This window comes from Rutilus rutilus (genome assembly GCF_951802725.1).
Source record: "Rutilus rutilus genome assembly, chromosome: 9".
Lineage (NCBI taxonomy): Eukaryota > Metazoa > Chordata > Actinopteri > Cypriniformes > Leuciscidae > Rutilus > Rutilus rutilus.
Genome location: NC_140223.1, coordinates 26,271,529 through 26,296,945, shown reverse-complemented (window position 1 = coordinate 26,296,945; position 25,417 = coordinate 26,271,529). Strand labels below are relative to the sequence as shown.

Sequence of the window (25,417 nt, the reverse complement as noted above, 5' to 3'; positions counted from 1 at the left end):
CCCCTCATAAATTTAGTTAGCTAGCTAGATATTTCAACAAAGATTGTAAACTGATTTTAAAAAACAATGCCAATTCCAAAAAAAAAAAGATGGAGGGTACCAACTTGGATGGCTGGGACATTTGCAATATTTGCAAAAAACTTTTCAACAAAAAGGAATGAAACTTAGCCTGTGTGGAATACAATTAGCCTATAAGAAGAAATGTTTATGAAGATTTCAATTTTTTTTATTTATATGAAATAAACTAAAACCAATACAAAATACTGTGGACAGGCGAGGGAGGGAGGGGTGGAAAGAATCTGCTGTACCTGTACCCCTCCTTAAAAAAAGTGAATTTTATTATTTTTGTTGTTGTAGTTTATATTGTTATTGTGTATTTAATTCAGTGGGCCTACATTTGAATAACAATTTAATGTGTTTGAAGTGTCCCAGTTTGCCAATAAAGGTGTCCCAGATTGACAGTAGCGCCTGGAAAAATGTGGTTTGGGGTCCATGTGTGTTTGAGGAAGTCATCCATCCTGTGTTTAATGTTTCTTTCTTTTTTATTCTGTATAGTAGAGTAGAACACTTAAGCTATTTAGAATAGTATCATATGAGGGGCTATAAGACATTTGGATCATAATAAAACATTATGCAAGAAGGTACATTATCAGAAAGTGTCCCACTTTACCAGTTCACCCTATGTTTGATTTATATACATTTACATTTTCAGTATCATTACTCCAGTCTTTAGTGTTGCATGATATGGTATTTACTTATTTAATATTAATTAATATATTTGTTTAATATAAATTATATTGCTTATTTTATTCCTTTTAAAGTAATCTCAGAGCCCCTTTAAAATTGTGCAGAGGCCCTCTAGGGGGCCACGGTCCCCTGGTTGAGAACCACTGCAGTATCAAAAAGAGAGCTTTACGAATAACAAAATGATTTGAATACTGTGGCCAATACTGTGTATTTCAGTCTTAGAAAGTTTTTTTTTAGCTTGTCAAAAACCGTGAGCTCGTTTATAAGCATTGTAAACGGGATACAATGATTGTGTGCACTTCCATGCACATCATTTCCAAAACATCTAGCCACAAGAGAGATTATAATGATGTGATGCGTTTCTCATAAATAAACACCTTATAATTGCAATATCAGTTTTGCATATTTTAATGAAGGAACGGTGAAATAGGCTCTTGATTGACGCGTGTAAATCTGATCCGGCGGAGGACAGTGGCAGCCAATGGGAAGCGGGGCGCCGGCTGTTTCTGAAGGGAGGCCCCTGGAGCAGCGAGCGCGCGTTTACTTCAGCGCGGAACGCGGAGGAGAGACACGAGAGCGCGCTTCTCATACAGTCCGGCGACACATCCATCCATGAATGCATGCGGTGCATTTACTGGGGTGAGTGCAAGCTTTGAGTTCTCCATCACCGTCGACGTTTCAGTAAAACGTAACTAGAAACAGAAAAAAAGTGTTTCTTAAAGTCCAGTCCCTTCGGAGGATCGGCTCGCTGCATTACGCACGCACAGCACCGCAACACATTTACCTTAAGACACTAGCAACTTTTATCTATAAAGTGTCACATATGCTGCATTTAATGTCCGTTTCATAATAGCCAGCATGTTGTCAGTCAAATGAAAGGTATATGTTTATGAATGAAGCTGCTGAATGCGCTTCACCGCGCATCAGTTCATGTTCCAACAAATCGCTTAAAGTCACTCTTCTACTTTAAAGGGTGATCGGAGAATCACGGACTGAAGAATGGACGGACTTTACGACCAACAAGTGCCTTTCATAAAGACTCATGTAAGTCTGATGAAGGTAAATGGTGATCTCCATGATTGTAAATATAGCCTATATCAGTCATTCAATTGATTGAACGACAAGAATCTGCGTTTGGATTAAACCGTAACAAATGACATGTGCGTGATTCTTCAGTTTAGGGGAACTTTTGTCCTCTAGATTAATTCTGAAGATATTAACAATCACTGATAGTTTAAAACTTAAGATTATAATAGCTGTAAATCTTATATTAGTGCGTTGATGTGAATGGATGTTGTTGGGCTTTTAATTTCTCATAACACGTTTAAAATGTGTTAAATTCTGGGAAAATCTATCAGGCACTTTTTTCAGAAAATCATATTTTCAGTTCATCTGGTATGAATAAAAAAACAATGTAATCTACACTGTGAAAAAAAAGTTTCTGCCTTAAATTTTTAAGTACAATCAACTTGGATGTTTAAGTCATTGCAACTTAAATTACATTAAACTGACTTAAAAAAATAAGTTGAATCTTGTATAACTTATTAAAAAGTTAATAACATGTTGTCATAACTTACTGATCATATAATTTTTTACAGTGTACTTTCAGTCACAGCAGGCATTTTACAAAATAATTGAGTTATTCAAAAGGAAAAATATGACAGAGAAGCACAAGAGTGACAGTGTGAAGATTACAAAGGCAAAACTACGTGTTGTTGGCAAATGGGTCAGTATTTGAGAATTGTTCAAATAAAAAATAATACATTGATGGCTATCTAACTTGTTGGATTAGTAAGTCCAAGACTTATCCAACTTTTTAACTCTAAAAACGTATCATTACAAACCATCACCATCAAAATCAAAACTACGCTTGAGGTTTGATCGAGGCCATTGCTGAAAATGTTTTTACAGATTTCAACAGGTCCAAAGTCCCACTAACTGAAGAATCCATCATATATTAAAAGCAAGCATGATGAATGAAGCTGAAGTTGTGTGTTATTTCAAAAGCGAGCTCAACACACTCCATCTTCAAATTGAGACAATTGATCTGTTGCTTTCTGCTCAGAATCCTCGGGGAAAGACGTCCAACACGAGACCAGCGAAGGACAGGAAAAGAAAATTCATTAACTCTGCCCTGGCGTTGGACACCGAGGGTAAGCACTCAGGTGTGGGTGAAAAAGACAATGTTCATTTCACGCCTTCTTAACATCTTGCAAAATGCAATATCGCTCGTTGCCACCTGCACTCAGGGCTTTAAAATCTCAATCAGCAGCGCCCGCCTCGGTCTTCAGAGGGCTTTGAGACTGGAATCGAGTGTCAAAACTCATAATTAAAGCTTTGTACCTGTTGTTTCACCGTCTCAAACTCTTCTCTCTTTGTTTCAGAGCTGTTTCAAGATCTCAGTCAACTTCAGGAGACCTGGCTCGCCGAAGGTAAGCTCTGGTCTATTTACTTCAGTCTCGCTGAAGGTTTCTCAGCTTTTGTTTTTCGAAGCTGAAGAAGAAGAGGAGAGAGCGTGAGGGGGAGATTTGGGGGAGGGGTGCAAATATGCCTCAAGTTACAGACCTAATCTGCAGTCCAATTAATGCATCTGTAGCGAAGGCACTTGGTGTGTCATGCATACATTAGAGCTTGAGAAGAGCAGGAGTCTAGGGGGAGACCGAGGAGGTTCTACTTTGAGTGTCATCACAAATTACCAGAAGAACTTGCAGTCTCGCTCACTCTCTTCTCCTCTCGTCCGCTTTTGGCAGGAGCTGAGGCAGACGAGCCACCAACGCTGCCACCTCTCTCTCTCTCTCTCTCTCTCTCTCTCTCTTCTCTCTCTCTCTCTCCAACATGCGCGCACTCCTTCTCTCCCTCACTCGTTTTCTTTTTCTTATACCTCTCTTTCGCGTCTGATACTTCTCATAGTGTTTTAAGTTCGGTTTTCTTTGTTTTTTAAACTCTTTTTGTTAAAGAAATGGATTGACGGTAGATCGCTTCCTGCGCTTCAGCTTTTACCGCTTCGGTTTTTTTCGCCCCTAACTTTTTTTTTTTTTGGTTTCTTTTGGCGCTTTTTTTCTTTCTCATGGCAAGACATGCTGGTTGTGGTTTAACACAAACGTGATGCTTCAGGAATTAAGCGCGAGTGTCTTCTTCCCATCTTGCTTGCAGCACCGACCTTTAGGTTAGTAAATGGTTCCCTGTTTGGTTGATTGTAGATGTGTTTGGAAATATTTTTATGTGATAAAAAAAAAAATCTAATAATGTTTGTTTTGTTTTTTTAAACTAAAAAGGCAAACTCGCAGTTTTGATGTTAAAGGTTTTTCTTGCCTTGAAAATGTCAAGACGGTAACACTTTACAATAAGTATACATTTGTTAATATTAATTAACTACTTTAGTTAAGGTTAACTAACAATGAACAATACTTGGACATCATTTAGTAATCTTAGTTAATGTTATCTGAACATTTACTAATACATTTTTAATATTGAAAGTTTTGAATTATCATTAGTTAGTGCACTGTGAATAACATGAACGTGAATTTTTTTTTTTTTACTAACATTGAGAAAGGTTAATAAATGCTGTAAAAATATGTTAATATTGTTAGTTCATGTTAGTCAGTGCAACTAATAACTAATGTTAATAAATGAGACCTTATTGTAAAGTGTTACCGTTGAGACTTTTTTTGGTGTGTGAAGTTTTACTCTAAACTGTGTGCTGCAAAATATTGCAAATATAACATATAAAAATAATTTTTTTTGGTTCTCTAAGCTTTAATCTCAGATTTTTGCTGGATTTTTCAAGATTTCTAAAATGTTGAGGACATTTAGGAAAGCTAAATTTATGTATGTACAAATTAATGTTTGTTCTAGTTAAAATAACTTTTTTTTGTTTTTCTAAAAGAAAAAATATTCATATTCAATTATACTGTGATAACTTAAGTTTTTTAAGAAAATATAAGTCAAATCGTAGTAGACATAATCTTTTCTCTGTTTATTGGAAAAAAAAGCACTTTGGTTGCAAATTGGGAAGAAGAAAAAAAAACAAAGAAGTTGGACAGCTGAATATCATGCAAAGCAGTTTGTAAAACCGATTCCAGCGCTTTGCATTTGTAAAATCACGACTGCCTTTCAGCCCATGGAATGCATTTGCGTGCGCTTTGGACAAAAACAGAACAGGAAGATGAGTGTGTGTGTGTGTGTGTTTCTGTTAGTGATCTGGCTAGTGTGACTGAATTTGTTTAGCAACATCTACAATAACTTCACTGAAATATGTTGTATAGCTGCACTCCAGGACGTTGTTGTGTGCATTGGTCACATTTCAAAAGCCAAACATCTATAATACGAGGAAATGATCTTTCTAAATAGGATTTGCCCACCTGCATATGGAAAGACAATCTCAATTTTTAATAGAGCGCTTTCTTTAATATATTTAAAAATGCTTGCAGTATAATCGTGGATTTTAAAATTAAAAGTACGCTTTAGAACAGATTTTCGGACTTTACTGTCCTTGTCGCGAGTTTGATTATGCCAAATCCACCCCAGGGCCTCTAAAAGAATAAGACATGACTTAAATATTTTAGTGTATCCGGCAGGGGAGAAAAAAAAAAGTGGTTCGCTGCAGTAGATATTACAGTGAGGAGTACAATTCAACCTGTCTTACATCCATCAGCCGCAGCGCCCCAAAGATTCAAGATAAATCGCAGATAGATTTAATATATGACTTCCTGTCCATTAGAACCCAAACGAAGACCTCGCGGTTTCATTTCAGAGATTTATTAGCTCAGGTAATTGGAAAGAAGAGGAAGACGTATGAGCGACGGACAGTATTTCCGGCAGCGCAGACTAAAGAGCTGATGGCTCGTCATTTGACATGCATGTGTCATTTTGGCCCGAGACACTTATTACGTCTAAAACTTCGAAAAGACTCACTGAACGTGTCATACCGGGATTTAGCTTCTTAGTTTTACTAGTAGGTTTTGATCACCATTTTCTTTCATCTTTTGCGGTGAGAAGTGATTATGAGTCTTCGCGTGTCTTTATGTGGCCTGGTGCTGCAGTTTGTCTCTGAACTGATGGACATGCTCCAACACCTTAGCTATAGCCTCAGGAGTGGCGCTGGGATCAGCTGTCCCATTCACAGGTTGACTCATTCACCCTGCTGAGAATACTGGCTGCATCTCAGTCTTTCTCTGTCGCTCACCTTTTCTGTTTAACTGATGTTTACGCTACTTTTCTGACTCTTAATGCACTTGGTGTTTCTTTCCTGCTCGTTCTGTTCTAGTAAGGGGATCGTTTAATATCTCTTTGGTTGTGTTTACATCAGTACCAGTGAGAGAGAGATGGCGGTGATAATTCTTGTTGAGTTTAACCAGTAAAAACGTCTGCTGCGCCTTTCCAAATACCCAAAACACTGGCAAGAACTATAAAGATATATTGGCCCTGATTGAGAAGAACTGTATGGCCTTGGGCGCATGTTTTATAGTTTGTGGATTGAGTTATAGAAGAGACCATAAAATTCAGTTTTAACCATTATTGTTTATTGAGATACAGTTTATTGAGAGTTTATTACATGTTGTTACACTGTACAAAATGATATGATCAATAAGTTGACAACATGTGTTTTTACATTGCTTTAACTCATCAAAATAAGTTAAGCAATTTAAAAAAAATCAACTCATTTTTAAAATCATTTTAATGTAATTTAAGTTGAAGTGATTTACATTTTTAAGTACAATCAACTTGGATGTTTAATTTAAATTTTTTTTACAGTGTACAGTGAAACCTGCCATTAAGCTTTTTTTTTTTTTTTTGGAAAAACTTTAAACAATAAAATACACTTGAAACATAAAACAATTCATGAAATGTAAAATTTTAAAAAAAATTGCCTACAAATATTGTAACATTTAAAACATTTGCACCTACCTGACATTTGTGAAAAAAATATTTTGTATTTATCAACTTTCCAGTTAAAATCTACCTTGTTTGAATCAGAGTTTTGACTTAAAAAATAAGCCTTTTGACAACTAGCCCCAGTCTCATTTATAACATTCAACACATTCTCATTAAATGTGAATGCATTACATTTTAACACAGACGCGAGGAAACACTCTAAAGGTCTAGAAAGAAAGCCGAAAAGCCAGGTAGCCGAGCAAGATGTGTTCCCTTACACAAAGCAAATGTTGATATGTGCATGTTACGACTTGTTACTGTTGTTGTGAAAATGAAAATCCAATTTTAGCGCAGAGGAATAAACGTGCTAATAGCCCCGTGCAGCGAGGTCTCGCGCACTCCTCCGCCGCCGTGCGCCTTTGTGTCGAGTTTTAACGAGCAATAAACAACAGGTCTTTCTAACGCATCTGATATAAACATGAATGTGCTTAATTGAGCTCCATATGAAGGCTTCATTATTTTAGCATTATATGAGAGAGGGAAAAGTAGGGGAACGTGCTCTGTTTGGACGGCAGCCGTCTCGGCAGGTACAGGTGCTTTCACCAGCGGGGATGTGTCCCAATTAGACAGTGTGAACAATAGGTGTTTTCTCACTGCATGGCTATCCTTATGAAGACACGGTGTAGTTGCAAAGCACAAGGCAAGGTGTTTTATTTGGTTGCCTGGTCTGATACACATGTATCAGTGAATTCTGCTGCGAACGGCAGAGACGGATTTAGGATGTGTTTCACACGCCTGCTTTGGCCAACAAATGAAGTTGAAATTAAATTACTGACATAATTGGAGGATATGTTTTCTCTGTTTTCAACCAATAAATGTCTTCATGGGTTGGTCTGAGAATTTCAAATCATTAGTGTTTCAATTACCGAGGATTATTAGAGGAAATTACTCGTTTAAGCGATTATTAGAGGACAGATTGTGTTAGCTCGACCAAATATGACAATTACGAAGGAAAAATCGGATTATTTACCCTTTTCTCTCTTCTTTTTCCTCCCAGCTCAAGTTCCTGACAATGATGAGCAGTTTGTTCCTGACTTTCAGAGTGAAAACTGTAAGTGTGACCTCTTTTCTTTTGATAATACTCTTAAATGTATAAAAAAAATACCCGCGTTTATATTGTGTCTTGAGGGTTTATCAAAAACTCACGCTGTAGAAAGGCCTGACTAAAATACGTTTCTCAGATTTGATGATTTAGCGTGCAATTTTATTGTTACGTTAGCTCGTTTTGTCCCTTGTTTACGACATGTTGTCGTTCGCCGCTGTTGTTTCTGTGAATAAACAGACAGAGAGAGAGAGAGAGAGAGAGAGCGCGCGCGAACGGCGTGTGTTCTCTAGGTTGTGTACCTTCTCAGCGAGTGCAGCCAGAAGCAATAGGCCTTTAAATGGGCATAGGAAGTAAAGTTGGCGCGCAGTGGTCGTGGCAGAGCCGGTGCCAGTGTCGGAAGTGGCATGGACTGAATGAGGCACAGTGGGGAGCGAGTCCAGCTTATGTCTTAAAGAGGAGCCAAAACAGACTCTGCTACAGAGGATGTAGTAGAGAAGAAGGGGGGCTTTGTCTTTCTAGAGAACTCAAGCTCATTAGGCAAATAAAATATACTAGTGTTTGCTGATAATGGGCTATTGTCCTGTATTCCTTCCTCAGTCTGAGCTAGACCTTATTGTGAGCGTAGACCGTGACAAAAGTGCAGTGAAATGTCACAAAAGGAAGCCTTTATTGCATGACCTTATTTTCTATATTTGAAAAATAATTATTTCTAAAACTATATTTCTGTTGTATTTTAATCATTAAATAATGTTCAGCAACGATTATTCCGCTCTAAAATGAATATTTGAGCAAGACTGTTGAAAGCGCAGGGTGTTAGTTGGCGTAGTCGGCAGGATGGGGAGGAGAGGAGGGACGGGCAGATGGAGGTAGAGCGAGGGCATGGCGGTTGGGCTCGTGAACGGGCATCCTGGCCCTCCCATATGGGTCTGAGTCGGCAATGCCAGTGGATCACTTCCGTTTCATGGGGTCCATTCCCACAAAACACCCAGAAATTAGATATACAGGGATTACACAATAAGAAAAAACACACCTCTAAAACTGCTGCGCAGTAGACGTGTGGCCTGATGAAGTGATTGTTTGTAAAATTATTTGTATGATTTAATTTATATATATAGTTTGGGGTCGGTACAATTTTTATTTTATCTTTTTAAAGAAATATTTAATCAGCAGGGATGCATTACATTGATCAAAAGTAACAGTAAACACTTTTTAATGTTACAAAAGATTTCTGTTTCGAATGAGTTATTTTGAACTGGAAAAAAACAGCACAAACTGTTTTCAACATTGATAATAATAAGAAATGTTTCTTGAGCATCAAATCTGCATATTAGAATGATTTCTGAAGGATCATGTGACACTGAAGACTGGAGTAATGATGCTGAAAATTCAGCTTTACCATCATAGGAATAAATGACATTTTAAAATATATTCAAATAGAAAACAGTTATTTTAAATTCATCAATATTTCACAGTTTTACTCTATTTTTGATCAAATAAATTAACAAAATCGAACTGACCCCAAATTTTGGAATGGTATTGTGTATATAAAAAATGCATTTCTTTCATTTTAAACGCATCTGGAATTGTTAAGAGAAAGGTTGTTGTTAATAAAAAAATATATATATCATTTTTTTAAACACTAACTATAATAGTGATTTGTGGCTGTGTAAGTGTGATCAAACAGTGGTTATATTTGAGTTATTTGCCCTTTTGTAAAGGCCATCGTAATTCAAGCCCAGAGTGTTTAAGAAGAAGGTGTGACTGAATCTATTATCAGCGAGTAACAGTCAGCGAAGAGGTGAGAGTGAGAAAGAGAGAAGGGTGAGAAAACACACGACCATCAGCACAGAAAAAAAAAGTCAGTATGAAACTTAGAAACACTTGTTTGTTTTTTAACCAAAATGCTCTTTTATGTAACGCAGGGTTGCAGTGAAAATGGAGTTTGGTAGTGTAATGAATGGACTTTTGTGAAGAAAAGACGTTCTCCTAGTGTGTTCTGCTAAATTTAGCATTGAATCAGGCACATCAGGCTATTCATTTCTGAAAGTCAAATCTATTAGAGCGCAGCTTTATGGAAAATAATTTAACTTTTTGCAGAATGGAACTTGAATGTCATAAATATGGAAATAATTTCGGGATATTTTGCATAAGCTAAGAATATTTTGCTATACTCACCACGGCATCCTTTTAAGTGCTCTTTGAGTCAAAGCTTTCTTTCACTGCTCTTTTTCCTGTTTTTTGTTTTTTTTTGAGGCAGTGTTGCCCACTTCAGTTGACATTTGACATACTGAAGGGGTTTTAAATGCATCTCATAAATTGCAAGGATACAAAAAAAATGGCAGTAAATGTCATAAACGACTTCTTGAAAATGCTGCCCGTTAACAACAATCAATGCATGTGTAATTGTTGCAATCCTGGAATGGCATCCTGCATGTATGACGTCCTGTGATGCTAACAGATTTTGTATTGATTCGATTACTCGTATTCCTTTGCGTAAAATCAATTATGGCTTTTTTTTTTCTTCGTCTGTCTACGTGCTTCTTAATATGGTCCGTCAAGAAGTCTTCTCAAGTATAAATTATTCATCTGTAGTGCTATTTTAGAATCCACTATCATGAACAAGGACACATCTTAACAAGACCATTTAAAATTTCAGAAGACTGCCAAATAAATTAAATCTATGGTTTTTGACTTAAGACATTGATATTTTGGTGACACTTTACAATAAGGTATCATTAGTTAATACATTAACATGAACTAACAAACAATATATTTTTTTACAATATTAACATTTGATAATGTTAGTCAATAAAAACGTTCATGTTCATGTTAGTTAACACAATGTAAAAAAAGTTGCTGCCTTACATTTTTAAGTACAATCAACTTGGATGTTTAAGTAATTTCAGCTTAAATTGCATTAAAGTGACTTAAAAAATGTGTGATATAATTGTGTGTGTGTGTGGGGGGGGGGTTATAATTTAGAAAAAAGCTGAAAATTGCTTAACTTATTTTTATGAGTTAAAGCAATGTAAAAACATGTTGTTATAACTTATTGATGATATAATTGTTTACAGTGCAGTGCCTTAGATGCAATTTAGATCTTAAAAATGTATTAGTAAATGCTGAGATTAATATTAATAAATTGTTAGTCCATGTTAATTAATGTAGTTAGTTCATATTAACAAATAAAAACCTTATTGTAAAGCATTACCGATATTCAGTACTTATCTTATTCTTACAAATTTTATTTGTTACACACAAATCTTATCAAATAATAGAGTTCTTCTTATTTATGATTTCCCCCGCTTTTTCATGCAGTTTCAAAGTATTATTTTGATTCAGATTGCCATTAGAAGTAAGCAAAAATGTTAAAATACATTAGTAACACTATTCAACTTGGTTCCAAACTTTGTAAACAAGTCTTGTCATTCCAGTATACTTAGTGAAATGTTCCTTTTAATGTTTTTTTTCTTATTGAATATGGTTACTGAATTGGAGGCAGATTTGTATTAAAAAAGTATTTTATTACAAATTTGTCCTTGTTCACGGAAGAGTTTGTTTTAGGCGTCAAGTGCAAGAAACCTTTGCTGAAAACACGCATGCAAACGCAAACAGAAATCTAATGATTTTTTTATGTTGTTGTTGTTGTTGTTGTTGATTGTATACAGAAGGTAGATGTACCCTGTAAGGTCACCTCAACTTCATGTGCAGATGCCATGCGTGACTGCAGCACTTCTGCGTCCTCTGAGTAATTCTTATTGGAAATATGTTCACTGTTAATGTTGTGTTTAAACATCTGTGCGTTTCTGTCTTTCTCAGTGGCGTTCCACGGGCTGCAGTTGAGGATAAAGAGAGAGCCCCACAGTCCGTGTACTGATCTGGGCTCAGCCTGCAGTCAGGACAGGCCCTTCAGACTCCACTATGGGGAGAAGTGCCTGTATAACATCAGGTACGTCAATGCACACACACACACACACACACACACACACACCTGTTCTAAATGACGGGAAATTGTTACACATTGTATCAAAATACCGGTAGTAATAAGACCATTGCTAGACTGCAACGTCTGAGAGAAATTTGTGAGAAACCATAAGTGTTTTTGCACTAAAGCAGTGAAAGTCAATTCTAAACTTTATACTTCCAGCTGTCGGGATAGACACTAACATCCCATATTTTAGTTTTCAAATTCAGCCTCAGCAGCTGTGATAAATGGGCCTACATACATTTGCAATTCATACGATACCGTTTAACAAACACATTTTATCCATTATTTTTTATCAATTTAGGGTGTGCTATTTTTCCTAATTACAGATGTTTTGTGAAAAAAAAAAAAGAATCATTTCTGAATGCAAATTTCAGACACTGAGGTGTTACGGTGGGTGTGTATTTCACCTTTTATATGTGACTAAAGACTGAATAAAAAGCACAGACGTTCATTTGACAGAGCATCTCTGAAGCAGATGGGGTCTTGGCATAGGCTTTTCAGCCTGAGCCAAGAATAGTCTTAAAGATTTATGGGGAAAAATGCACAATAATGATAGTTTTCCTTTAGTTATTTACTCCGAGGCGACTGTACAGCAGGTGCTGTTCGAAATGGCTTGAATGAGATCCACCTGAAATTGGAAAGGGGGAAAAACACACACACACAAAGAAAAAACAAGAAATTACGCTACGGTGCATTAAGTGCAATAAATGGCTTTTCCACTTGGACAAGCGTCTACGGCAAACACGGTTGCTTGGTTACAGTCATCTTCCTATTGATTTGATTTTAAATTTATGACATTTCACTTGGATGTTTTATTTCGCTGGAGGAGCCAACCTGCCCTCATATTGCAGATGGCACTCAAGCTGAACCAACAACCTCTGTGATAATGATGTTCTTCAGAGGTGCTTTGGAGATTGTCAAGCCCCGTAGAAGGCTGTTCCTTCCTTGTCTTTTAATGTTTCTGAATGGAGTGTAATTGCGTTAAGGTTCATCATCAGATGATTCATCTTTGGTACCTTGTCGATTGTTTGATGTGAGGGTTGGCTGTTGGATGGATCAGAATAGACGTGGATCATTTAATAGAGGTCATTTATACACTACTGTTCAAAATTCTGGGCTCAGAAAGACTTCTTTTTTTCTTTAACGAAATTAATATTTTTATTGCGCAAAGACACATTAAATTGATTAATATTGACAGTAAAGATATTTATAATGTTACAAAAGATTTATGTTTCTAATAAATGCTATTCACTGAAGAATCCTGAAAGCAAAATGTCTCAAGATTTCCTCAAAAAATGCAAGCAGCTCAACTGATTGATAATAACAAGAAATGTTTTGTGAGCAGCAAATCAGCATATCAGAATGATTTCTGAAGGATCATGTGGATTAATTTATAGACAGATTTTGAAATACCAGTTTAGCATGCATTATACAGTGTGCTGCAGACAAAAAGCTGTAGAGTTTATGTTTTTTTAATTTTTTTAATTTACCAGCAATAAAGTCTAGCGCAGTCTCATAATAATCTCTGTAGCCTGAAAGGCCCTCAGGAAAGACTAACTTAAACTGCTCTTGTTCCCTGGTGTCTCCAGTGCCTACGAGCAGAAGCATCCCTCGGGAATGAAGGCCTCCAGCCCAGTGTCTACCCCCTGCAGCACGCCTGTGTCCCCTGGCCAGCATGTGTCTCCCACTGCCGCCCCTACCCCCAAACCAGACAGGACGTACCCTCACCTCGCACCCCCACAGACCCTCCCTGACAGCGCTTACCCCATGGACCACAGGTACTGCCAGTTACCAAATCACTGCAGATAGATAAAAATAGTCAGAAGATAGATAGATAGATAGATAGATAGATAGATAGATAGATAGATAGATAGATAGATAGATAGATAGATAGATAGATAGATAGATAGATAGATAGATAGATAGATAGATAGATAGATAAAAATAGTCAGATGATAGATGGATGGATGGATGGATGGATGGACGGACGGTAGATAGATAGATAAAAATAGTCAGATAGAGACAGACAGACAGACAGACAGATAAAAATAGACACAGATAGATAGATAAAAAATAGTCAGATGATAGATAGATAGATAGACAAACAGACAGACAGATAGACAAACAGACAAATAGATAAAAATAGACAGACAGATAGACAGATAGATAAAAATAGTCAGATGATAAATAGATAGATAGACAGACAGACAGACAGACAGACAGATAGACAGACAGATAGATAAAATTAGACACAGACAGATAGATAGATAAAAATAGTCAGATGATAAATAGATAGACAGACAGACAGATAGACAGACAGACAAATAGATAAAAATAGACAGATAGATAAAAATAGTCAGATGATAGATAGATAAATAGATAGACAGACAGACAGACAGACAGATAGATAAATAGAACGTTAGATACTAGATAGAGATAGATACAGACAGACAGACAGACAAACAGATAGATAGATAGACAGACAGACAGATAGATAAATAGAACGTTAGATAGATAGACAGACAGACAAACAGATAGATAGATAGACAGACAGACAGATAAACAGACAGACAGACAGACAGACAGATAGATAGATAAAAATAGTCAGATGATAGATAGATAGATAGATAGATAAAAATAGTCAGATGATAGATAGATAAACAGACAGTCAGATAAATAGAGCGTTAGATAGACACAGACAGATAGATAGATAGATAGATAGATAGATAGAACATTGGACAGATAGACAGACAGACAGATAGATAGAACATTAGACACATAGACAGACAGACAGATAGATAGATAGATAGAACGTTAGACAGATAGTCAGACAGACAGACAGACAGACAGACAGACAGACAGACAGACAGACAGACAGACAGACAGATAGATAGATAGATAGATAGATAGATAGATAGATAGATAGATAGATAGATAGATAGATAGATAGATAGATAGATAGATAGATAGATAGATAGATAGATAGATAGATAGATAGATGGATAGATAGATAGATAGAATGTTAGACAGATAGACAGACAGACAGATAGACAGACATAGATAATGTGTGAGACTTATTTTATTCAGTGTTTTGTTCAGATTTCGGCGGCAGTTGTCGGAGCCGTGTCATTCGTTCCCATCTCCTTCGATGTCGCGGGACGGACGACCCATGTATCACAGACAGATGTCGGAACCCAGCATCCCCTTCCCTCCTCAGGGGTTCAAGCAGGAGTACGCCGACCCCCTCTTCGAGCATCCTGCCATGGTGGGGGCGCCTCTTCCCCAGACGTACCCGCACTCCATGATGATCAAACAAGAGCCCCGCGACTTCACCTACGACTCAGGTGAGTCACGTTTCTATGCGTTTACATGTCTAATAACACCGACTGCATCGTCTGTAATGTTTCCACAAAACAACTGTTTTCTACATTGATAAGAAATGTTTCTTAAGCTACAAGTGAGAATGATTTCTGAAGGATCATGTGACACTGAAGACTGGAGTAATGATGCTGAAAATTCAGCTTTGACATCACAGGAATAAATTACATTTTAGAATATATTAAAATAGAAAATAGTTATTTTAAGTTGTATTTCACAATATTACTGTTTTTACTGTATTTTTGAGCAAGTCTTGGTGAGCATGAGAGACTTCTTTCAAAAACAGTAACAAGATCTTACCATACCCAAGCTTTTTGAAAAATAGTTTAAAAAAGTTTAACGTCGAAAAGAAAACTATTTTAATGTTTAAAGCATGATTTGTATGGGGATGAAAACGGTATGTACTTCACTAACCTAAGAGGAAATAGTCTAAGGATTTCTTTTCTTTTGTTTTCTTTGGGGCACAGATACAGCCAGATAGCAACTTTATTAGGGATGGGGAGATTGATAGAATTAGCGTATTATTGGGTCTGATCTCATTTCCTGAGGGCCTGGCTGGAAAGGAGAGGGGCCCCTAATCTCTCCCCCAGGGGCCCTCAGGCTGTCGGCCCAGCTCTGGCATGAATGAAGAGGCTTTTGGTTTTCATTCATAAAAAATGGAGTTGGACTGCAGCAGCCCGTCAGGAGAGAAAACAGCGCTGCTTCCTGTGGATTATGTGTGTCTTTAGAACGTAACCTGAGGATAATAGCAATACTACTCCGGCCTTTTCCGTTTACTTTGTCAAAGCAACAAATTCAAATTTATTGTTTATTAAAAAAAAAAAGTACATTTACTCTGACAGTTCCTAAATAATTGTTAGTGGTATTTTTTGTCACTCACATTGAGTATGTTGTATGTTTACATTATTATCTAATATATGATCTAATTATTATCTATAAATTAGACACACTAAAAGCTAACAAATGAAGTGATGAAAGCTTCATGAGTGTGAGTGATTGGTCTGCATTGCTTCTTTACATCAGTGGAGGAGATCATCGACATGTTTTGCATCTCCTCCCAGTCATTTAGAAGAATTTATCCTGCCTCATAAAGGAGCTGTTTGTTGTGAGCTGTGTAAGGACTGGACAGTCAGCGGCTAATTTAATCAGGGGTAATTTCCTCGACAGGCCCATTACTTGAATGAAACCCTGAGAGATCTTTATAGGTCCAAATGAACAGGGTTAGCTGTTTTATGGAGCATTCACTTAAGCTGTCTTGCTTTGCTTTGATTGAATCGCAGCTCCAACAAACAACAACGACTGACGCGGAGCACTGCGGTTAATCGTCACAAATCTTTTGTCTTGTCAGAATAGGATGTTATACTTTTTTTTTTTTTGGCATTGTCTGTGACAGGGAAAATAAGTAAGAAGGTAAATAAATAAATAATGGTTTTAGAACCAGTGCATAATTTATTATGCATATTTAAAATGCTTTTTTGTTTTCTTTTTCTTTTTCAGAAGTGCCTAGCTGTCACTCTGTATATCTTAGACAAGAGGGATATCTGGCGCACAGTAACAGAACAGAGGGTAACTATCCAGTCAGAGTAATGTGTTTGATCTTATATTGCCGTTTTGTTCATTAATGTGTCATGTTTAAACGTTTTATTAAATGTAAAACGTCTCAAGATTATACCAATTTCCTCTTTTTTGTTCCATAGGCTGTATGTTCGACAAAGTTGCAAGGCACTTCTATGACGACACTTGCGTAGTGCCGGAGAAGGCGGAGGGTATGTTATCTTTCTTTTTAATAAACAGAATTATGTGCCGAGTTCAATATTATTTCTCACTAATTGACTCTGTACTATACAGTCATTTATGGTCTTGTCTATGAGCCACTAGATACGTAACATAATGACAACTTTATGTCTTGCATTAATGTCATATACCGATTGGTCTGTGCAGCGCCACTTCAAGTCGAACACACCTAATGACTTTTTTTATTTTCCGCGCACAGGTGACATAAAGCAGGAGGCGGGGCTGTACCGAGAAGGCCCAACCTATCAGAGACGGGGTTCGCTGCAGCTCTGGCAGTTTCTGGTCGCCCTACTGGATGACCCCTCAAACTCACACTTCATTGCGTGGACGGGCCGGGGCATGGAGTTTAAACTCATTGAGCCTGAGGAGGTACTAACTAGTGTCAACATAGTTTTTCAAGATTGTATCTGTATGTGGCCTCTTGAACATTGCAGATAGTTGTGGGGCTAAACAGTTTATTTTAAAACCATTATGAAAATATTTTAATTTAAAATGATTGAAATAATACATTTTAAATAACCCTGTGATATTTTTTTTTTAAATGCAACTGTTTATTTAGCTTTTAGACAAAATAGTAAAAAGGTTTGCTTGTTTGTCATATTTGATACATCAGGCTTTTATTGATTATATAGTATGTAATATAATCCACTGAGATATTTATAATAGTATAGCAAACTATAAATATCAGTCACTGATATGGGGGCAAAATGGATAATGCAATGCAATACAGTGATGACTGAGAGATGTTCCTCAAGCCTGATGTATCATATTTGATACTATTAACATGATTTTTCCAAAAAGTAAACCCAAGTTGCTTCAGTCCAGTAAGTGTTCATCTTGAAGTATACTTTATAAAAATCATTAAAGATTTCACAGCAAAAAGATATATGTAATGTATCACAATATGAAAGACCTTTTAAGAATTATATTAAAGGGATTTTTTTTACATGCTAAAAAGGTAAAAATTTGGATGATAGAAGGCCTTCAAATTTTGCATATCAAATATTATACAGTAGGCTTTATAAGGTTAAAATAACTTTCCCAGACAGCAACGTAGTGTCGGCCCAGATCCGGCCTACACGTGGATTCCACACGTACTATGTTGCTATCTGGGTTAGGACATTATATATTGCTTATTTACATCATCTGATTATCTTTACTAAAATTAAAGCACTTCCACTTTATATGCAAATTTTGAATCCTAGGGAGGCTCTTCATTTGTCATGTCCATCCCAAAAACAAAATATTTCAACATGTTGACTCTCCAAAAAGTCCAGAGTTTGGAAAGCATGGACAGAGGTGTGTTTGTGTAAAGTGTCTGCGACAGTGTGACTCGCTAGTCCTGTGTGTGTGTGTGTGTGTGCGCGTACTGGCGTTGGTCCACAAGGCAGCTGTAGGGAACAGGGCAGTCATTCATGCCATCAGGTGACTGGGACCGTTGGGATTGGCTGGGCGGGTGCAAGGCGTGAATGAGCCGCAGTAGAGTGAAAAAGGCCCACAGCGCCGGGCTCTGGGAGAGTGGTGGGAGGGGGATTTGAAGAGGAGGGGGGCACAGGTGGGGGGTCGCGCGGACAGGTGCAGGAACATCTGCCACGCTCTGCTGTTCCTAATGAACACATCTCTGACTAGAGGTATGGGTACACGGCTGTGGCCAATGGAAGATGCAGGCCGACCAATGCTTTGTTTTTGAGAAGGGGCCTTGAGTGGGTGTGATGTCGTCTTATTTTTGCCTAACGTTTGAGAGAAACTTCTGCTATTGCAGATTTTTGCACTATGCTCATTTGTCACAACTTACTCTCTTTGCTTCAAAGGTGGCACGACGCTGGGGAATTCAGAAGAATCGACCTGCAATGAACTACGACAAACTGAGCAGATCGTTGCGCTACTATTATGAAAAAGGCATCATGCAAAAGGTAATGCAGGCTAACAAGCTAAGCTACGTCTTCTGACACACTAAAGGTGTGGCTTAGCTACTTTCAAATGAAAGTTATGTTTAGTTTAATGACTGTTTTAAAGCTACTTTAATATACCAATAAGAAAATTGAATGCTCAGCTACTTGAAAGTTTGAATACACTGTCATTTAAAAGGATGCATTAAATTGATCAAAAGTGATAAAAGATTTATATTTATTTAAAATAAATGCTGTACTGTTCATCAAAGAATCCTGAAAAATATTGTCATATCATATTGATGTGATCATGTGACACTCAAGACTGAAGTAATGATGCTGAAAATACAGCTTTGATCACAGGAATAAATTACATTTTAAAAGATATTAAAATTGAAAACTGTTGTCGGCACCGATAGCCTCATGGGCAGTGCGCTGACATATGGCGCCGTTGTGCTTCGGGTGACCCGAGTTCGAATCCCAGCTCGTGGACCTTTCCCGATCCCGTCCCCCGTCTCTCTCCCACCTTGATTCCTGTCCACTCTATACTTTCCTATCACAATAAAGACAAAAATCACAAAAAAAATAAATAAATAAAAAAATAAAATTTGAAAACTGTTATTTTAATTTGTTATAATATTTCACAATATTACTGTATTTTTGATCAAATAAATGCAGCCTTGAGCGCATTTATGCCCTGAAGATTAAAGCCCTGATCTTTAAAAATCAGATGTTTATTAAAGTAGTGTAGTAATAACATTAAAGATATTTTAGGCAAATATCTGGTCAACAATAAAACATACAAATTTGGACTTGAATGTAATGAAAATTCTTGTTCTTCTAAAATGATTTTTTATATTATGAATTATTACACATGCAATTTTTATGAGCTTATATTAATGGAAAATTTCGATTAATATTTTTTTCTTTGAAAAATTATTTTGTCACACTGAAGGAGTATTTAAATTAACTACAAAGTTAAAATAAATGTACAAAAGCATCTCAAATATACACAGCATACTTTTTATGGATTCAATGTTAATGGGCATGATATTTGTCAACTTCCCAGCAAGTCTTTTAACGAAGTGAAACCATCTACGTTTTCCTTGCACTGTTGGGATGTACAGTAATATTCTGGTTTCTTGATTCAAAGGTGGCAGGTGAAAGATACGTGTACAAGTTTGTCTGCGACCCCGAGGCTCTGTTCTCCATGGCTTTCCCTGACAATCAGCGTCCGGTGCTGAAGACCGACCTGGAGCGGCAGATCAACGAGGAAGACACCGTGCCGTTGTCACACTTCGATGAGAACATGGCGTACATTCAAGAGGGCGGCTACTGCAACCCACACCCGTACAACGAGGGCTACGTCTACTGACAACTGCTACAAGAACAGTCCGGCCGTTTCGAAACAAAACCACACAAAACAAACTTTCAGACTGTCCCTCATTTCCTTCAGTCATTCCCCAGGACAAAAGACAGCACTTTATGGACAGAGGATGATGGCAGTGTGTAAACCTACAAACTTACTGGTGTAGTTACGTTAGATGCTCCTTTGGTGTTTTTTTGTTGCTATTGAAGGGGATGGGGTGTTTCAGCATGCCGTATTCTCACAGCGAAAGACTCTTGAGGGCAAATGGCCTCTCTCCGGACAGATGTTTTGAACTATTTAGACAGGTTAGAGTCTGGAGCACGTGAGTGGAAAAATCCCAATCTCTTTTACCATTGAAACTCTTGGATCGTTTGTGGAGCGCTTTGTTATTTTTGCACATTTTCACGTTTGTTTTGTTTTTCTCTCCCTTGGTGTCAAACTGAGTAAATAATACAGTGTATTACTATGGAAATAAAATCCTTCAAACTCTCCATGTCAAAGTAAACTGAGCACATTGAACTGACCCTTATACTTCCTTTCTCGCCCATTCAGGATCCATAAAACGATTGAACACTAGCACAGTTACAACAAATGACAGATTTGTGTTATTTGTGAAGGGATATTATACTAGTATTCAAGTTATACCCATATATATATATATATTCTCATATGAATACAATGTCTTAGAGGAGGGAAGATGCAGGTAATTTTCTCAATGAACAAGATTTTTTTCTTAATGAATTAAGGAAAGACAAAAAAAACAAAAAAAAACACGTCAGCATGATTTCATAATACTACAGTGCATGGTGATTCAAATACTGCAGTTTTTTTTAGTTTTTTTTTAGATATATTTAATTAACCATCTGTATACTTCAGTATTTGACACCATATTTCACTGAATATGACGTTTTGGTCAAAAGCGCCTATAGATATCAAATAGTTATCTCCAGACAGGTCAAGCTTCACACGTGTCTGTGACATCATTCTATTAAAGTTACATTTCTACTATTAGAGTGAAAAATTGCTTTTTTATTAGGAAAGAAATTGGATGTTGGTTCATTACTCGCTCCACCATGACATCTTTGAAAATATAAAACATGTATATTCAGGTTAATGCACCTCAATGCTGCTTTTCGTGTAAATTTAGTCACGTATGACCAGACGGCAGCTATGCCCTGCAGTACGTTCATTTTTTTCCTTCATTCTTTTTTACATTTGAAAAAACAAAACAAAAAAAACATCAGTGTTTATTGAATGTAAAAATATATATATACATAATTGCGAAGGGAATGGCAATAGCTACACTTCTGTAATAAAATAGTGTTGAAATACAATCGGGTTGTTTTTTTTTGTTCCTAAGTGTACACGTTGTGATTTATGTCAATCCTTGTCTCATATTTCAATGGCACAAACATTCAAGCAAACAAGTACTGTTGTTCCCTAGTTTATGATTTCATTCAGCTTCCAGATCCACAATAAATCTGCCAGAAATAGAAGTTCTTACTTGAGATAGTTGTCTAATAACACTGACTTTTTACTTTGTTGCTTGCCAAATGCTTTATTATGGAAACTTGTTTCCACCACTGAATAAAAAATAAAAAAGGTAATTGCGACTTTTTATCTCACAATTTTTTTTTCTCAGAATTGCGTGATATAAACTCACAATTACGAGAAAAAAAGTCCGAATTTTGTGATATAAACTCACAATTACAAGAAAAAAAAGTCAGAATTGTGTGATATAAACTCGCAATTACAAGAAAAAAGAATTGCGTGATGTAAACTCACAATTACAAGAAAAAGTCAGAATTGTGTGATATAAACTCGCAATTGCAAGAAAAAAGAATTGTGTGATATAAACTCGCAATTGCAAGAAAAAAGAATTGTGTGATATAAACTCGCAATTACAAGAAAAAAGAATTGCGTGATGTAAACTCACAATTACAAGAAAAAGTCAGAATTGTGTGATATAAACTCATAATTGCAAGAAAAAAGAATTGTGTGATATAAACTCGCAATTGCAAGAAAAAAGAATTGTGATATAAACTCGCAATTACAAGAAAAAAAGTCAGAATTGTGTGACAAACTCGCAATTACAAGAAAAAAGAATTGTGTGATATAAACTCGCAATTGCAAGAAAAAAGAATTGTGTGATGTAAACTCACAATCACAAGAAAAAGTCAGAATTGTGTGATATAAACTCATAATTGCAAGAAAAAAGAATTGTGATATAAACTCGCAATTACAAGAAAAAAAAGTCAGAATTGTGATAAACCCAATTACAAGAAAAAAAGTCCGAATTTTGTGATATAAACTCACAATTGCAAGAAAAAAGAATTGTGTGATATAAACTCGCACTTGCAAGAAAAAAGAATAGCATGATGTAAACTCAAAATTGCAAGAAAAAAGAATTGTGTGATAAACTTGCAATTACAAGAAAAAAAGTCAGAATTGTGTGATATAAACTCGCAATTGCAAGAAAAAAGAATTGTGTGATGTAAACTCACAATCACAAGAAAAAAAAGTCAGAATTGTGTGATATAAACTCGCAATTACAAGAAAAAAGAATTGTGTGATATAAACTCGCAATTACAAGAAAAAAGAATTGTGTGATGTAAACTCACAATCACAAGAAAAAAAGTCAGAATTGTGTGATATAAACTCGTAATTGCAAGAAAAAAGAATTGTGTGATATAAACTCGCAATTACAAGAAAAAAAGTCAGAATTGTGATATAAACTTGCAATTACAAGAAAAAAAAGTCAGAATTGTGATATAAACTCAATTACAAGAAAAAAAGTCAGAATTTTGTGATATAAACTTGCACTTGCAAGAAAAAAAGTCAGAATTGTGTGATATAAACTCGCAATTGCAAGAAAAAAGAATTGTGTGATGTAAACTCACAATCACAAGAAAAAAAGTCAGAATTGTGTGATGTAAACTCGCAATTACAAGAAAAAAGAATTGTGTGATATAAACTCGCAATTGCAAGAAAAGAGAATTTTGTGATATAAACTCGCAATTGCAAGAAAAAAAGAATTGTGTGATATAAACTCGCAATTGCAAGAAAAAAGAATTGTGTGATGTAAACTCACAATCACAAGAAAAAAAGTCAGAATTGTGTGATATAAACTCGTAATTGCAAGAAAAAAGAATTGTGTGATATAAACTCGCAATTACAAGAAAAAAAAGTCAGAATTGTGATATAAACTTGCAATTACAAGAAAAAAAAGTCAGAATTGTGATATAAACTTGCACTTGCAAGAAAAAAAAGTCAGAATTGTGTGATATAAACTCGCAATTGCAAGAAAAAAGAATTGTGTGATGTAAACTCACAATCACAAGAAAAAAAAGTCAGAATTGTGTGATGTAAACTCGCAATTACAAGAAAAAAGAATTGTGTGATATAAACTCGCAATTGCAAGAAAAGAGAATTGTGTGATATAAACTCGCAATTGCAAGAAAAAAGAATTGTGTGATATAAACTCGCAATTGCAAGAAAAAAGAATTGTGTGATGTAAACTCACAATCACAAGAAAAAAAGTCAGAATTGTGATATAAACTCGTAATTGCAAGAAAAAAAAATTGTGTGATATAAACTTGCAATTACAAGAAAAAAAAGTCAGAATTGTGATATAAACTTGCAATTACAAGAAAAAAAAGTCAGAATTGTGATATAAACTCAATTACAAAAAAAAGTCAGAATTTTGTGATATAAACTTGCACTTGCAAGAAAAAAAGTCAGAATTGTGTGATATAAACTCGCACTTGCAAGAAAAAAGAATTGCATGATGTAAACTCACAATTGCAAGAAAAAAGAATTGTGTGATGTAAACTCGCAATTGCAAGAAAAAAGTCAGAATTGTGAGATAAAAAGTCGCACTTATCTTTTAAAATTGTTTTATTCCGTGGCAGAAACAAGCTTCCATACTTTATGCCGAAAGTCACATGAACAAACAGGAAAACAGGTCTCACCGCATCCGCTTGTCAGAGAAAGAGTTAACACTAATAAGAACGGATGGCAATCAGCTAATGGTAATCAGCTGGGGCCTCCTTTATAATATGCCTCTCTTCCAGATGTGAAATCTATAAATCACAAATGATCTGGAAAGTTTGCGCAGCTGACAAGTCCATATCCTTTACTTACTTAGAATTGCGAGCGGCAAGAATTGCTTGGATTTCCAAATACCCGCAGAACTCCGACTCTTTGCCACAAGGAAAAGTGCATACGTCTGCTTAAAACTTGATGTGGCAATAAGCAGTTTATCAAGTCAAAGACCTTTTTTATAAATATGAACGTTTGTTGTGGATTTTAGCATATGCACAATCAAATCTGTGTGTACGCACGTTTTAGAAATGAGGCCCTGAACCGGAAGCGCTGCGGCCTGATTTACAGAATACGGAAGTTTGTTGTGAATGACAATATATTGTGGTTTCAACTTAAAAAAGTAAGTGTTCGGGCTGCCTTAAAATGTTACGTTTAGTCAACTCAAATATCCAAGTTGTCACTTTCAAGTAAACTTAACATTTTAATGCAGCATGAACTTACTTTTTTAAGTTGAAAAAAAAAATTTTTTTTTCCGTGTATTGCATATTTATGGGTTGCAATGTAGTAAACATGCCGTCATCCGACCTAGCACATGACCTTCTGTATGGTGGATCCCTTTCAGGTTTCAATTGCCACGTTGAAGGAGGCGCCATCACAGAAGATTTCGTCAAAATGCTGGCTACGGAAAAGTCAGTGTAATGTAGGGAAGCCTTTTCATGACTGTTACCGTACTCATTTCATGGTTTTAATTCTGGAAGAATGTATATCAGCAACGACAAAAAAAAAAAGGTTTATCTATCTACAGTACATGGACAGTTCATTTGGCTACATTTTCTGTGCCTTTTAATTTGTTGACCATTTCGTAGTACCAGTACTGAAACTTCACAAAAACATATCTTGATATATATTTAAAGTACCTTGGCATTACCAACATTTGTTTCAGTCATTTCAACAGAGTGGTGCAGAAAAACCGTCATCCTTTATAAAAACACGTCTATACAACAACACAATGGTAAACAAGCCAACAACTGTGTCCCATAATATCAAGCACACACTGGCCCAAAGCTGTGGTCACATTTGGCTGTTAAAACGACCCGTCACGGTTACCGAAAAAGCACAAATGACTGTGGTTTATTTAAACATCTACCATTAAAATCTCATGCAAAACCTCACGGCGCTCGAAGTATGTGGTGGAATGGTGAGGAAGTGTACTGAAAAGCGAATTGAAA

At 36.2% G+C, this 25,417-nt stretch overlaps 1 protein-coding gene across 6 annotated transcripts; it reads left to right on the top strand.

Moving 5' to 3' along the window:
- Positions 1 to 1,180: 1,180 nt before the first annotated feature.
- etv1 (ETS variant transcription factor 1) lies at positions 1,181 to 20,666 on the top strand. Of its 6 annotated transcripts, XM_084419348.1 has the most exons (14): positions 1,276 to 1,386; positions 1,720 to 1,806; positions 2,813 to 2,900; positions 3,132 to 3,179; positions 3,848 to 3,913; positions 7,679 to 7,732; positions 11,546 to 11,675; positions 13,304 to 13,492; positions 14,814 to 15,058; positions 16,590 to 16,658; positions 16,790 to 16,858; positions 17,086 to 17,255; positions 18,698 to 18,799; positions 19,929 to 20,666. In XM_084419348.1, the coding sequence occupies exons 2-14, from the start codon at positions 1,747 to 1,749 to the stop codon at positions 20,148 to 20,150; spliced, it is 1,512 nt and encodes a 503-aa protein (XP_084275474.1). In that variant the 5' UTR covers positions 1,276 to 1,386; positions 1,720 to 1,746; the 3' UTR covers positions 20,151 to 20,666. The 6 variants fall into 6 exon arrangements, with proteins under 6 accessions (XP_084275471.1, XP_084275470.1, XP_084275474.1 ...); XM_084419345.1 differs by lacking the exon at positions 3,848 to 3,913 and having other exon boundaries at positions 1,181 to 1,386; positions 1,720 to 1,791; positions 14,802 to 15,058; XM_084419344.1 differs by lacking the exon at positions 3,848 to 3,913 and having other exon boundaries at positions 1,203 to 1,386.
- The last annotated feature ends 4,751 nt before the right edge of the window (positions 20,667 to 25,417 follow it).